The sequence below is a fragment of the Papilio xuthus genome, unplaced genomic scaffold (assembly GCF_000836235.2).
Source record: "Papilio xuthus unplaced genomic scaffold, Pxut_1.1 DF827570.1, whole genome shotgun sequence".
Lineage (NCBI taxonomy): Eukaryota > Metazoa > Arthropoda > Insecta > Lepidoptera > Papilionidae > Papilio > Papilio xuthus.
The window spans coordinates 957,218-972,924 of record NW_013531079.1 but is presented as its reverse complement, the minus strand read 5'-3'; the positions used below and the strand labels follow the sequence as shown (position 1 = coordinate 972,924).

At 35.0% G+C, this 15,707-nt stretch overlaps 2 protein-coding genes across 16 annotated transcripts in view; both read right to left on the bottom strand.

Annotated features, from left to right (window-relative positions):
• Cadps (calcium-dependent secretion activator 1) overlaps positions 1-5,685 on the bottom strand; it is a 44,323-nt gene extending 38,638 nt beyond the window's left edge. For all 15 annotated transcript variants that reach the window (XM_013313372.1, XM_013313364.1, XM_013313367.1 and 12 more), the window contains exon 1: positions 5,533-5,685. The gene's annotated coding sequence lies outside the window, so the exon portion shown is untranslated. The remainder of the gene's footprint in view (positions 1-5,532) is intronic.
• A 666-nt stretch (positions 5,686-6,351) lies between these two features.
• On the bottom strand, positions 6,352-14,911 carry Scr-c (scavenger receptor type C). The gene is made up of 10 exons (XM_013313198.1): positions 14,692-14,911; positions 11,603-11,782; positions 11,086-11,247; positions 10,680-10,850; positions 10,004-10,130; positions 9,470-9,644; positions 8,555-8,681; positions 8,184-8,315; positions 7,080-7,568; positions 6,352-6,547 (listed from the first exon to the last, which is right to left on the bottom strand). Exons 1-10 carry the CDS (start codon positions 14,741-14,743, stop codon positions 6,366-6,368), a joined length of 1,797 nt encoding a protein of 598 aa, XP_013168652.1. The 5' UTR covers positions 14,744-14,911; the 3' UTR covers positions 6,352-6,365.
• Positions 14,912-15,707: the final 796 nt, after the last annotated feature.

Sequence of the window (15,707 nt, the reverse complement as noted above, 5' to 3'; positions counted from 1 at the left end):
CCTTTTACTTATAAGAAAAGTTAGCGAAGTGAAAGAAAAGTAAAACTAATCTTTTGACAACACAGTTAATAAACGAAACGCGGAATTTCCACTGCATGTACGACTGTATGTGCGGTATTTCACTAGTCAAGCCGACCAATTCGGGCAACTGATGTTTCTGGTTACCATTGTAAAGAGTACACGACAATCAGGCAAGTTGCGACCTTAAATACGACATACTACTAATAGCTAATAAACACTTAAGAAAGGGACAAAATAACACGTATTATAAGTATAATAAATATATTTCTAATTCTAGATGCATTAAATAACATAGCAGCAGGTGAATTCATACGAAATCTCTGATTATTTCATCATTCAAAATATCCAATCATCGCTACGACTCCATCTGCGCTGAACTAAACCAACTTATTTATCTTTAGCCTTCGTCTTCTTCCAGATCTTGTTTTCTCTGCCAAATTACAGCGAGATCCGTTTAGCTGTTCTAGAGATACCTTCTAACAACCGTAATAATACATCTACATATTCGCATTTATAATATTAATAACCTTATTTATTAACCTTATTCTTAATATATTACATTTTATATATAAAATAAAAAAATATACAAAATATATGATATGAAAAATAGAGCACCACGGAGCTGCGGAGTCCCATGACTCAAACAACCAGTGGTCAGAGCTGCAGAGATATTGTGCGAAGAGTATTAACATGTGCCCACACCCCGGTAACCAGTGAGTCGAGGGAACCAGAGGGGGTTTAGTGGGTAGGCTCCTTGTCCCTTTAGGGATGTGGAGAGAGTCCCACATAACCGGAGTAGCTTTCCCCGGGGCACCCGGTATGCGTAATGCTTTCCCCCTTAAAAAAAAAGGACTGCAGTGACAGGAACCTTCTCACCATGCGTGCGGTTTCTAGGATCGGAGGTCAAAAGGTATCGGGCCCTTAATCCAACTATTTAGCGAGAGCTTCTTGTAATGTTGATGATTATCATTTTAATAAGATTATTAATATAACCAATATGATAATTCTAACCGCTAGTAACCTTTTACTTAGACCTACAAAGTATTTCAATGCAAAAGGTTAAACACGCAAAGCCATGGTTATAAGCATTTGTTGTGAATAAAGTATTTTAATAAAGCATTTGTAAACGACGGTCCTGGTATCGATCCAAATTACAATGTGGAAATTCCATGCAAGTTACAAGTTTTTATTACAAACTCACAGACCGCCCACGATTACACAGTTTATGTTATTAATTACGTTTCGTTTTACGTGTTTAAATTATTCTTGTGTGACATACCGTCCGTCCTATCTGAACGGTAAAGGTACTTCTCCATAGGGCTGCGTCAGACGCACCGAACGCGCGAATTTAACGGATTTGCATTGTCTTGATGTGAAGGTCGCATTGTTATGTAAAATAATACAAAGTAAACTTTCAAACTACGTCGCCTCTAGGGTTCTCAGGTTGCCAAATCTTATAGCTGGACAGACCGCTTGGCCGGAAATTTAGGTAGGAAGGCCGGACTCTTGCATTTTGTCTCTTTCATCGCCGGCGCTCGGTCAGTCGTTTGCGAAATGTAATTTACCTAACAAAAGCCGGACAACTCGGACACCGTTTATTTTAACCGAATACACAATCAAAAAGCCTACCTATGTCCGGCTCTATCCGGACGCCTGACGTTAGTTGCGGGCCGTGCGTGCGGTGAGTCCGGGTAGGACAATGGACGCGTACCTTTATACATCTACAACTATTTATTTCAAATTTTTCGATTTGTTATTTATTTTTTTACATTAATAAAATTTACTGCTTTAATATCAGAATATAATGTAGTAAAATATAAAAAAACAAGAATAATAAATATGGTAATGTCTGCAGACAGCGGCTGTATTGCAAAGACATGCAATTTAGAAGAAAATGTGGCTCCGAGAAAGCTTTAAAATGAAATTCAATGCGCAAGAAACTCTCAGTACGACAGAATATATTGTGAATAGAAGAATATTGTCAATGCGTTTGAGAATAATCGCCCGTGACTTCGTTCGCGCGGATTTAAAAAAAAAACTTACTACCCTATGTGTTCTTCCAGACTATGTTCTATATCTATACCAAATTTCTTCAACATCCGGTAAGCTATTCTGGAGATACCTTCGAACAAACATCCATCTAAACATCTAAAAATTCGCATTTATAATATAAGTAAGATGTATATTTATATTCCATCTAAAGCCTGAAGGTTTTTCCAATAACAGATCATGTACCAATCTACTATTACTTAGGATTTCTGTTTTCGTGCGTTCTTTTACCGCGCGATGAAATAACATAAATACCTATTATAAATTTATCAGCATTGGGTACAGCGCGATTGTTATGACAGAAGAAAAATTGTGATTTAAAACAGTGTTTTGTTTTTTTTTGTAGTAATGTAGTTGAATATTTGGGCTGCGATTCTAGTAGCATTTGCTATCTTTGTTTTTCTTAAAGACAATGTAAAAGATATCTTATAAAATTTACGTGTCACAATTTTCGTTCTCATACTCCTCTGAAACGGCTTGACCGATTCTCATGAAATTTTGTGAGCGTATTGAGTAGGTCTGAGAATCGGCTAACATCTATTTTTAATCCCGCGCGGACGGAATCGCGGGTGACAGCTAGTCAATATATAAAACTCACTTTTAAATGGAACAATATAAGTCAATGTCGCTTTCATTGTAGATAAGCTAATCGTTTAGTCCAAGGTTCGATTGCTAATAAATTTGAAGGATTTTTAATCGAATACTAATTCAACATTACTGTTAACCTAGAAATAATAACCTTTGGAAGAGGCTCCTTTAACTGGATAACATAAACAATAACTAATATTTGTTTAATTTTGTAAGCCAGCAAACGAACGCGGAAAAGTGAAGTGACAGCAGCCCATAGACAACTGATGCAGATGCGTTATCTTTAATGAATGAAGGAGGAGATATATATTTCCCCTGTATATGCCGCCGTCGTATCCACTTCCCTTTCCATTTTTTTTATTATAAGAACAATGTGGAAAAGGAAAGAGGTTTAAACTAGTACATTTTTTTATATAATAAGGTGGCAAACGAGCATACGGCCACCTGAAATCGCTGAAATAGCGAAGTAACCGTTGCCTATAGACATACGCAATTGCATTTGCGTTGCCTACCTTTAATCGACGGAGGAGAGGATGCACAGAAAGAACATTTCCATGCATCCTCTCATCCGGAAAGTCCACTTCCACTTCCCTTCCTCCTTTCTTTATAAGAAAAAGGGTAGGAAGGGAAAGAGGACTAAATTAGGCCTCCGGGACGCACACTCATCAGACGAAACGCGGAATGTGCAGTAGATATTCTGTGACATTTTTATAAATATTGTTGTCTCTATTTTGGCAAAAAGAATAAAAGAGATGGCTATATGCACCTTATAACATGTGGAGGGGTAATACATCAATCTGATCTTGTCGTATTCTATGCCATTAAAAATTATGATTAAAAAATCTTATTATAAAAGCAAAATGCATTCGTATTATGTAACTTATTTTTTGAAGTACAATCGCAACCAAAACTGCTTTACTTAAAAGCATGTTCAATATAAAGACTGACGAACAAAAGATGACATCTTATACAGAATGTAGGGCTCTCAAATAACCTTGAAACTATTCCATGCTGAATCAACGAATACCTTTTTAGAACGAGAAAATGACCCGGTAGGTATAAGTTAAACTAAGCCACAGTATAGTTAAACAAGGATCTGAATCGGTATGAATCTTACTAATATTATAAATGCGAATGTTTGCATGTTTGTTAGAACATATCTCAAGAATTGCTGCATAGATCACGCTGAAATTTGACATAGATGTAGAACGTAGCCTGGAAGAACACATAGGCTGGGAAAGTCTGGTCTGGCAGAACATGTAGGAGACCAATAAGTCCTTATAAAACCTATTTTTATCTCTGTTTTGTCAAAGATAGTGACAGGGATATGTTTAAACGGGAATTTGGTCCCTGGCACTTCCAATCAGCGGGTCTAACATGAATTGTGATAATTTCCTTCGTCTCGTCATACACAAAGTTTGTATGAAGTGTAGCGTAACGCTACACTAAAAATGTCATACTAATTTTGTCATCAAGATGGCGATACGAAGGCGCTTGTCGCAAATATTCGTGGTAGGTCCTAGTAAAGGATGAATGTATCGATAAATTTAAAAAGAACGAGTAACTTTGTTTCTTGTTAAATGAAATGTAAGGTATTGGTAAACAAAATAATCAAAATATGAGAACTATTCCATATTTATCTACCTTTAAATTATCAAATTCTTTTACTAAAAACGTTTTGAAAGTTTTTAAATAGTTTGTGAAGACAACTGAAAGCAGTTTGGATAGTTTTTATTTAATTTAAATTAACGATTCTCTGTTGGCTTTTTAACTTTATTAATACTTCATTTAATTCTAATAAAGTAAATTAAACTTACATACGTGTTACTAATTTAACATTAAATTGCAAAAATAGTTTAGTTTCTGAAGGAAAAACTTTTTTTAATTCTTTCTCTTGCATCAACGCAACGGAACTTACATAACAATTGTTTTTGATTACGTCAGGCGTCCTTGACTCGTAGCTATTCTTGTTATAATACTGCAAAGAATGCAATGTCGTATTGCATTTCTAATTAAATAGGATTTCATGGTTACTTAAATTTAGTCGTGTTATATAATTAAATACCTTATATCGGATTGTACGAAAGTTTCTTGTTAATATTTCGATAATGTTATTGTCTTTTACTTTTTGATAGTATTTTTTTAGCTATAAATAATATATAGGAATTAGTCCAAATTTTATTTTAATGTATGGAGGTAGACTTCAAAATTATTTTTTATAGATTTTGTATTAACATAAAAATACAAGTAACGGTTAAAATTAACTAGAAAATGTATTTTAGTTATCAATTAAACTGAAGAGTTTGAGAGTAGGATGCTATTTATGTACAAAGTTAATATCTTATTCCACGAAAGATGTAAAATAAGTTGTTATAAAAATGCAACTTAAATCAGATTTTTATGTATGAAATTAATAAAAACTTTTTATTAAATTAAAGTGAGAAATAAATGTATCAAACCATCTCAAAATTACTTTAACATTTTTATAAAAAAAGCACTACAATGTTTCAACTTTCGATGTAACTTGTAAATAAGATCGTAACATCAAAACTGTAAGTTTAAAAAATTATAACAAGATTATTATATATTCTAAACCTTATTTCTTTGGGTTTGCGTACAGAATCATTAATATTTCATTTCTCTTAACGTAGTATAGAAACCCGGTAATTGCATAATTTAATTTCAGATATGTAAAAAACAATGAAAGTAATTTTAATCGCGCAATAGACACAATATATTCGTCAAACTTATTAGACTAGCAATAACCGAATAATTTAGCAATCAAATTAAACTCATGATACAGGATAAAAATAACCAAAAAGTAAAATTAGATTCGTACAAAAAATAATAAAAATCAAATCAAAAATTACTTACCTTTATCCGCCCGCCTTCAACAAGCGAACATTTTCAGATTGTAGATAATAAAAAAAATGCTCAATTTCGTTCAGAGAGAGAGCAGAATATTTACAGTTATATACAGGGCCGGAATTCGTGGTACTGTGGCTTGCAAACGTCATTTGGTCCGCATATTTTTTCGCGCCTGCGCGTTAACAAAATGGCGACCGACGCGTTGGGTCGATAGTTCCGCGATAAGGTATCTATAGGCCCGCCCCCATGCCGGGTGACATTGTTGAAACGGGGTAACGTGAATTAATAAGGTCACCATTTTGTATTTACGCGCGCTTTTATAAAGTTGCTAGTAATCTGTAATGTTGCCATTAAAAAAAAATTAGCAAAATTCCTTCCATATTTACTGTGCAATTATTTTTATACGATTTTTTACACACGGACAGGAATTTTGGTTATAGTATTATAAAATTTTAGACTGTGCACTTGAGTTTAAAACATCTGCAGTGCATTTATTGATTGATCCTTGAAGTTTCTCAACCTTGTAGAATACAGATGAGTTATGGAAGTATCTTTTAGCGTTTTACCAAGTTAGTTGCGTCAATTACAAGTCTTCTTTGTCCTTTATTGCTTCTTCTAGAATGTCTATGATTATTGTCATACTATGATTCACTTCGCTTTTCAATCTTTTCCCAAATTAAAGTTAGAACTATAACTAACCTAACATAACCTAACATATTTTAAACAACGCGACATTTTTTCCGTTACTTTGTATTCTTAAATTCTCTTGTGTGTTTTTAGTTTGATAAAAAAAATTACACCAAAATAAAAAGCACAATATAATAATTTAATAAAATAATTTAATCATCGTCTACATCTGTTGATAGATATCGGACTTCTGGATCGCTTGTGACATGACCTCGAATACGCGCCAACGTGCGTCGACCACGGGAACTTCTAACCTCCAAAACTAACCAAACTAAACCGATGAAACATAATATTGCCAATAATGACATAAGACTCGTCTTCAAGCTACCAGATTCTGGAAACGATAAGAAAATTATCAGTCATATAAAACAGTAGTGCAGTAAAATAAGTGTAATTTGGAATAATCTGTGTTAACGTCTACTTCTATAAATTCAATGTTAGTGAGAAATTATTTTTATTAGTCAATAGCGGTCGCCCGCGACACCGTCTGCTTAAAAAGTAAAATATAATTAGTAGCTTATGTGTTCTTCCAGCCTATGTTCTATATGTATGCCAAATTTCATCAAAATCCATCCAGCCGTTCTGTAGATACCTTCAAACAAACATCCATGCATCCGTCAATCTAAACATTCGCATTTATAATATTAGCAAGATTTGTGTATTTTTGACAATTTTAATGTTTAAATTGATGATAGAAACATGTCTGTTTTTAATAGATCTGTGTTTACAGCCTTATAAAGTTAAAATAATTTAGATAGACATATTTTAATTTCTTATTTCGGTTGAGTTCGACTATAAGTAAAAAAAAAAATTAAATCTCTGCTTTATATAGATTTTTCTTGTTATTAGAAGTTTTCTATACTTACTTGTAGGTTCTTTCGCGTACACTATAGTATTTTGGTCTGTTTCTCCAATTTTCTCATCTTTTATTCCTTTTCCAATCACATCTTGAAATACATCTTGTATTGGCGTATACGAGTAATCTATTTGAATTTTAGGGCTAGTTGTCTTATGTGTTGTTGTCGGTAAATTTGTTGTCGTGGTTTGCTGTGTTGTTGAGGATTTGTATGGTGGATTTGTTTTATTAACAACCTTTTTATCTACAATCTTTGTTATGTTAGGTTTAGTTGTGTTTGGTTTAGTTGTAGTTGTTAATTTAGTTGTTGTTGGTTTAGTTGTTGTCGTTGTGGATGTAGTTGTTCTTTTTGTTGTTGTTGTGGTTGTTCTTGGTGTAGTGTTGGTGGTTGTTACTGTTGTAGTTGAAGCTGTTTCTTGTGTACTGGCTATTAATTTTTGCGTCTGTGGCGCTATCTCTGTAGTATTGCTTACATTGTCATCATTGTTAGTATCCCCATCTGTGTAAAATGATAAGTTTTAAAGTAAATAATTAGAAAGGCATCATGTGTTAAGAGGTTTCTTTTATGCTTTCTCGTTTGTAAAACATATAACTGTAAAAATTATTATTAAAGATAAAATGAAAGAAATTTAACAACAGTGGTAGAGCCCGCTTTTACATCACACGATTTGTCCCGGCTCGCCCGGTGAAATACCACGACCACACAGAAGACAGGCGTCAAGTGGAAGCAATTCCGCGTACATTCTGATGAGTGTGCGTGCAGAGGCTTAATTTTAGTCCTCTTTCTCTTCCCATCCATTTTTCTTATAAGGAAAGGATGGGAATTAGACACTTCCACTTCCCTTCCTTTCCTGCCCACTGTCTGTCCACCAAAGTCTTGACTTTCCGGATGAGGGGATACATGCGAAAGGAAATTTTTTTCTTTCTGTGCATCCTCTCCTCCGTTGATTAAAGGTAGGTAACGCATATGCAATTGTGTATGTCTATGGGCAACGGTCACTTCGCTATTTCAGCGATTTCAGGTGGCCGCTCGCTCGTTTGCAACCATTTGATAAAAAATAATTTTGTCATAGTAGAGATAGATAGACATATGGGATGGGATAACATTGCTTACCATTAGAAAATATACAAGTATCGAAGAAATCAGCACAGCAGTTTTCTGCTGCGAAACAAGAAGTTGTGCAGCTGCAACCAGCACTGGTCTTATTTATCCCCAACAGGTCGCAACGACCAACGCAGGAATCCGCTTTAAAGTATAATATAAAAATTAACGTAACCACTGTCTTAATGTTGGAACATGGAAACACCATGATGGGGTCTCAATGATTCAATCATTCATTCTCTATCAATTTTCTCCTCATTCATTCATATGTAAGTTCATTTCGTTCATTCAAGAGCTGATTAACGTCTTTGCTTCAAAAATATTCAGCCTTTGAGTCAGACAGTCAACAAACATCCATACTTTACAATTTATAGTAAACTTACGTAGAAGTGTGGAAGGTGTCGTGGCCTCAAGCTGCGCTGCAGTACAGTTTTTGCCCTGCAAGATGGCCACGTCGTCTATCGCGATGTCGCTCGTGAAACTAGACCCTCGGATGCCTTCGATCACAATCTGAAACATTCAGGTACATTAAAGTTCGTTATAAATCTTCAGCTCACTATATGTCGCCACTAAGTGGCTCGGAGCCTTCCCTAAGTTAGGGGTGACTAGGCCATAGTCAACCAAAATCCACTGCAGGTTGACTTCACACATATCTTTGAATTTCTTCTCAGATATGTGCAGGTTGCATCACGATGTTTTCCCTCACCGTAAGAATTCGTTATATTACACACAAATAGAATTGGTATTATACTTCTACTACTAGGAGTAGTCATAATCAAGTTACATTAGCCCCTTTTTCCACTAGCAAATTCGGCTCTCTTATTTCCCAACCTAAATAAAAGTAGTAGATGCTTTCAATGCTTTAAAATTCCTATATTTACTTATATTTTCAAGTTGTATTTAGTTTCTCCAGTCCCAATGGTGGTCTACAAATCTTGCTAATTAAACTTCATTCACTTTCTGGTTACTGCTTTAGTTGTTTTCACCGTGTCATATCTTACTAATATTATAAATGCGAATGTTTAGATGGATGGATGGATGTTTTTTAAAGGTATTGCCGGAACAGCTGCATGGATCTCCATGAAAATTGGCATAGATATAGAACATAGTCTGGTAGAACACATAGGCTACTAATTGAGTTTTTTTTAATTCAGCGTTCATTCATTTTCAATATTTTCAAAGCTAGAATGTCTATAGGGACTTCGCAATGAAACGACGCAGTCTCATCAAGTTTGTCTTTTTTTGTAAATTTTAGTTCTTTTAATTTGTAAAAGCTTGTTTTTATGATATATAAATACCTGAAAGTTATCCGAGAAGTCGACAAGCGGTAGAACAGCCTCAAACCAAGTATTACCCAGGTTACCCCATTTCTCAAACAAAATGTATTTCTGTTTCTCGCTACTGCGCAGATTGAGGAGGGAACTGAGAGCATAGTTCTCCGGTTTCTGGTACACTCGGAGACCACCAACTGTTCTAGATGAAGAAAGTAACTAATTAAAACACCTAAATTCAAATAAAAATAGTTAATTGCACATTGGACTAACTAAACGTGAGTTTAATAGATTAATAAGAATGATAGTATGAGGTAATACAACGGCAGAGAAGATTGGAAGGGGAATATAATCTTACTAATATTATAAATGCGAATGTTTCGATGGATGGATGTTTGTAAGGTATCTCCAGAACAGCTGAACGGATCTCGATAAAATTTTGCATACATATAGAACATAGCCTTAAAGAACACATAGGGTACTTATTATGTCCAAGCGGATGGAGTCGCGGGCGACAGCTAGTAGAAGAATAGAATATAATGGAAGTTCAAATTAACTTACTTTCCATACATATGGTAGAAGAAGACAAAGCATCCATCCTTAGCTAAGGAGCCATCGTATATTGGCGATATGAGGCGCGCTGTATCATTTTTTAATCTTGAAGTACTTTCGATATACATGTAGTAACCTAGAACCAGTTTATACTAATTTAAGTACTATTTACATTTGCTTGCTTATTCAATCATGAGACGCTTACTGCTGGGCATAGCACTCCCCCAAAGATCACCACGATGATCAGCCCTGTGCTACCCGCATCCAGGATACCTTGACCATATCATCGGTCCATCATCTCCATTTATTTAAATTGAAATTTTTACATCTAATGATGCAAAGCCTTTTAAAATAATTATCTAATATATAAAATTCTCGTGTCACAATTTTCGTTCCTTCCTCCAAAACGGCTTGACCGATTCTCATGAAATGTTGTAAGCATATTGAATACGTCTGAGAATCGGCCAACATCTATTTTTAATCCCGCGCGTAAGGAGTCGCAGGCGACAGCTAGTAGTATATAATATTATAAAGAGACAAGATTTATATTGCATAGAAGACAGACGTGAATTGGTCGATCCGCGTTTCGCCCAAGGAGTATGCGTGCCGGAGGCCCTTCAGTCCCCTTTCCTATCCTTTCCTAATAAGGAAAGGAAGGAGAATTGTAGTGAGTATTGTACTATACCTGAACCCCCTTTCCCATAAGTATGATCGTAAGGTGGTCCGGTGAAGAGGATGAACGAAGGTGATTTATCATTCAGCCTGGTCCAGTCGAAGTCATGGAGATCATCCTGCATCCAGCCACAGATATTGGGATCTTCAAAATCACATTTCGGTAGACCAGATGATGTTGCATCTATTAAGACATATACTTATTAAATCATAATCTGCCATTCACATTTCCAATGGTAATGATGGTCTTACATGATCCTCATCATCAAGACAATGTATTTTATCTTACTTAAATGAATGAGGTAAGTGCGTACACCAGTTTCTTTTTGGGTATTTTCCTAATCCAATATAACTTTAGCTGCCTTTTTGCCTTTGTCTTAAGAAAATAATAAAAAAGATAGAAGAAAGAACAAACTAACCAACACACGATGGTGCTGTTCCATTCCATTTTCTCCCATCACAATATATAGTTGATGAGCCAATCATCTTGTGTCCCGGCAGACAGAAGAAGACCACCCAGGCATTTTGTCTTGAAGGTATCTCCACTCCATTCTGTATAGAAGGTACGGTGCATCCAGAACCTGAAAGAGGATTTGTTTAGTTTCACCATGGTTCAATAATGATCAATCTTGCACGAAGACGACAATCGAGTAAAACGAACAACTGGTATAAGATGCATGTTGGACTATAGGAAAAACTGAAGAAGATTGCACGCGCAAAAACTGAGGCAACAATCTAACTAATGTTATAAATACTAATGTTTGGATGGATGGATGTTTGTTATAATTTATCTCCAGAACGGCTGCACGGATATCAATGAAATTTTCCATTGTTGTAGAATGAAGCCTGGAAGAATGCCTAGGCTATATATTTTTTTTAATTCCCCACGAAACGTGTTGCGGGCGACGGCTAGTTTATACTATATTGTTAACTTACGAACACACACTGGCAATGGTACATCCCATTGCGACCCTCTGCATGTGGCATATTTGTTCCCAACTAACTCATATGGCGGCGAACAAATGAACTTCACTAATCTAGATTTCTGTCTCACTCGCACTCTGCCATTCGCTAAACGAGGAAATCCACAAGACACTGCCGATGGATACATATAATCTGAAACAAGAAATTAATTATGAAAATTTACTTTAAGCGCTCAAACATGAAATGGGGCCTTAACCCCCTATAGAGGGGTTTATACACCGTTACTTACGGGACATACCCATACTACGTGACCTATTTTTTTAGTTTTTTCGACCCCTCTCTCCCCTCGGTTACCACTCGTAGTACATGCCAAGACCCGCCCCCTTTAGTTTTTACGTAGTAATTTATAATTATGATTTGTAATCATTTCACAGGTAAAAATTGAAAAAGAGATAATTTGGCTCATACTCTTCTTTATAGCATAAGACTGCATGCATTCTTAAAATACTAGTGAATTATGTATTATGAAAAAAAAAACAAGTAACGACTATGTAATTAAAATCTGAGCCCCCCCCCCCGCTCCTGTGCCTGACCGTAGTATTTTAAAGACCCCCCCCCCCTAAACGGGTCACGTAGTATGGTTACGTTCCCTAAGCTTTGATTTTTATTTCTACTTATTCATGTTGTAAAATCTCATCGTAAATTGTTACTCTTAAGATGTATTGTTGTGCGTAATTTTGTTTTTGTAATACGATTCCTTTTATACCAGTAAAAATGGAAAGAAAAAGGTAAAACAGGTTAGCTCGGACTGGAATTAATATCCGATAAAAAGCCCTTATGTTTCATAGAATTTAAAATATCTGTTTATTGGTTTCATTCCACCATTTCAAACCATTCATATTTTGCATAACCTACATACGTATACGATCGCAGGAAAATAAGTTTTTTTTAGGGTTCCGTACCTGATAGGAAGAAAAAGGAAGCGGAACGTTGTCAAGACCCTTTTTTTTAATTATTAACCGACTAATATTTATTGTAACCTTTCAACTACGCTCTGGGCTTATATAACGTTTTTCACTCCATTAGTGTTTTACGACGATAGTCGAAATGTGGAATTTGAACCCTCGACCATGTGATCAGATGTGTATCCATTAGGATATTGGCAATTTGAAGTTATGTTAGTATTATAAATGAGAATGTTTGTATGGATGTTTGAGGTAATCTCAAGAACAGCATGGATCCCGTTGAAATTTGTCATAGATTTAGAACATATAGGCAACTAAATAAGATTTCTTTTCAGTGTGCGAAGTCGCCGGCGACTGATATTTATTTAAATATTTACAAATTCTTTTGAGATCTTACTTATTACTAATATTATAAATGCGAATGTTTAGATGAATGGTTGGATGGATGGATGTTTGTTTGAATGTATCTACAGAACGGCTGAACGGATCCCGCTGAAATTTGGCATAAACATAATCTGGAAGAGCACATAGACATTTTTACTTAAGTTTTTTTTTAAATACCGCGGCGACAGCTAGTATTGCATAAAAGTAAGTGATGCTGTTGTGATCGTGAGAAACGCCTCCTACGCAGCCTGCTGCCGGAAGTGCGGAGGACATACTGCCAAGAGCGGGCATCCGGTTGATAAATATTTATTTATTGCATTACTACGACACTTTATTCATTGTTACGATATTTTTAAATAAATTAAATTATATAAACTTCCAGACAATACTAGATGTAGCCCGCGAAACCGTCCGCGCGGAATTAAAAAAAATTGTAACCTACGTGTTCTTCTAGACTATGTCTAGAAGAACACGTAGGTTACAATTTTAGTAATGTAATTATTATTAAATAATTGTAGGTAATGTATGTCTATTCTATATGTATACCAAATTACATCCTGGATCCATCTAAACTTTCGCATTTATAATATTAGTAAGATTAATTAGAATTCGTTTTCGCAAATGGCGCGATTTCTTTACCAAGTCAAGTGTCAATTAGATTAGTGACGGGACATAAACGTTGATATTTTAATAAGGCTAGTGTTGCGCCGATACATGTTTATTGTAAACCTTTATGAATCCTTTTTTGACATTCGTCTAATGGGAATTGACCCCTCAACCACGTGATCTATTCACGTTTCATAATAACTGGACATATTTTGTAACATTTTAGGAAAGAATACATAAATAATTGTTTAATATGAGTGTTAAGAAAAGAGATTCACCGGAAAAAATATTCGAAGTTATAAAATTCAATCTTATGTCAAAATGTTTTGTAACTGGGTCCCAGGACGATGTATGTATCATTATTTTCGAGTTATTTATTTAACCTTCCATTATTCTCTACCAAACCTTAAAAATGAGGTTACAAAATATAGGGTACAAAAGTACATTCGCGGAAATCCGCGGTGTTCTACTTTTAGAAAAATTCACTTGTTTCTTGCAAAGAGACTAATGCCGCTTATTACAAAATAAACAATAAGTTAGCAGCAAGTTTTGCAAATGACAGAATAATCATGTCATTGTCTTATTACGTATAAAATGTACCAATGATTTTAGCATTTGTAGAACACCGCCAAATTTCCCGATTGTACATACGCGTGGAAAATATTATGCTCCCAAAATAAATACGTTATATTAGCGAGATATAGATCTCTGGTAGAACAAACAAACTAAAATGCAATAATATAAATTCAATTTAAACAACTCATATTTTAATTTCAGAATTAGAGGTTAATAAAATAAATTATAAATTCGTTTTTTTATATAATAAGGTGGCAAACGAGCGAACAGCCACCTTAAATCGCTGAAATAGCGAACTGACCGTTGCGTATAGACACACGCAATGTCATATGCGTTGCCTACCTTTAATCGACGGAGGATAGGTTGCACAGAAAGAAGAGAGGACAAAATTAGGTCTCCGGGACGCACCCTCGTCAGACGAAACGCGGAATTGCAACCACTTGACGCCTGTCTTCTGTGTGGTCGTGGTATTTCACCGGGTGAGCCGGGTCAATTCGTGCGAAGATGTTAAAGCGGGCTCTACCACTGTTATAAATTCGTATTTGGAAAGATATTAACAAACAAACTTACCAGCTTTAATATATCCGATAATAAATAAAACTAAAAAACACTTTAAATACATTTTTATAAAATAAAAAAAAACACTTTTGTACTACTTTTAAAAAATTAAAACCCGCGTCCGGTAAACTCGTTTATCGTTTTATAACACAAAAATAATCACAGATTATAAAAATGCTGTGTTTTCAACATTTGTAACTAGGAATAAGTTCTGGTCACTAACAGAAGCACATTCAAATGACATATTAACGCGCTTTTATTTTTTTGTCGTTTAACAAAGATTAAATGATCAAGCAGAAGGTATGCTTAGGTATTAAATTAATGAAAAAGGTACCTTCGTTACAGCGAAAGCCACTCACTAGTTTCGTTTAGTACATTTCTTTTTTTAAAAACTTAATTTTATTTCCGCCATAAAACATTCCTCTTAGGAAGTCGACTTGGACCAAATTAGCAATCACTGAGTTAGAATAGTCTGACATTAAAATCATTGTTTATCACAATTTGAGACCTCTATTCTTCTTCTACGCATACTTCATTACCGAAGGTCGTACTCGTATTGGTATGCCTTCACTCACGCTTCACCCAGATGCCTCCAGGCCGTCCTGTCTTCGGCTTATCTCAGGGCTAGTAGCCTGCTACAAAACATACAAAAAAATGTTGATATGTACTTTGATTCACTTATCAGTAGCTTACATTCATTGTATGAATGGGTAATAAGTTTTTAAGCAACACTAACAGTTAGGCATTAAAGTATAAAAGTATCTTCTGTTCCTCTTCTCATCTATGTGCGAAACGGGATGTCGTTATACAGCTATCAAAGGAAGCGGACTTTCCACTGATATTATAAATAATATTATCTTTGCTTATTGTATTTTTGTTTAGATTATAAAACAAAAAAGGATAGCTTATCGAAACTCCCATGGGTTTGGGATATGAATCACAGATTCTCAATAACCTTAACAAACTTTACATATCTAATTTAAAAGTTATTAGTTTTCTATACATTTTTATTATCTTTTTAAATAGAA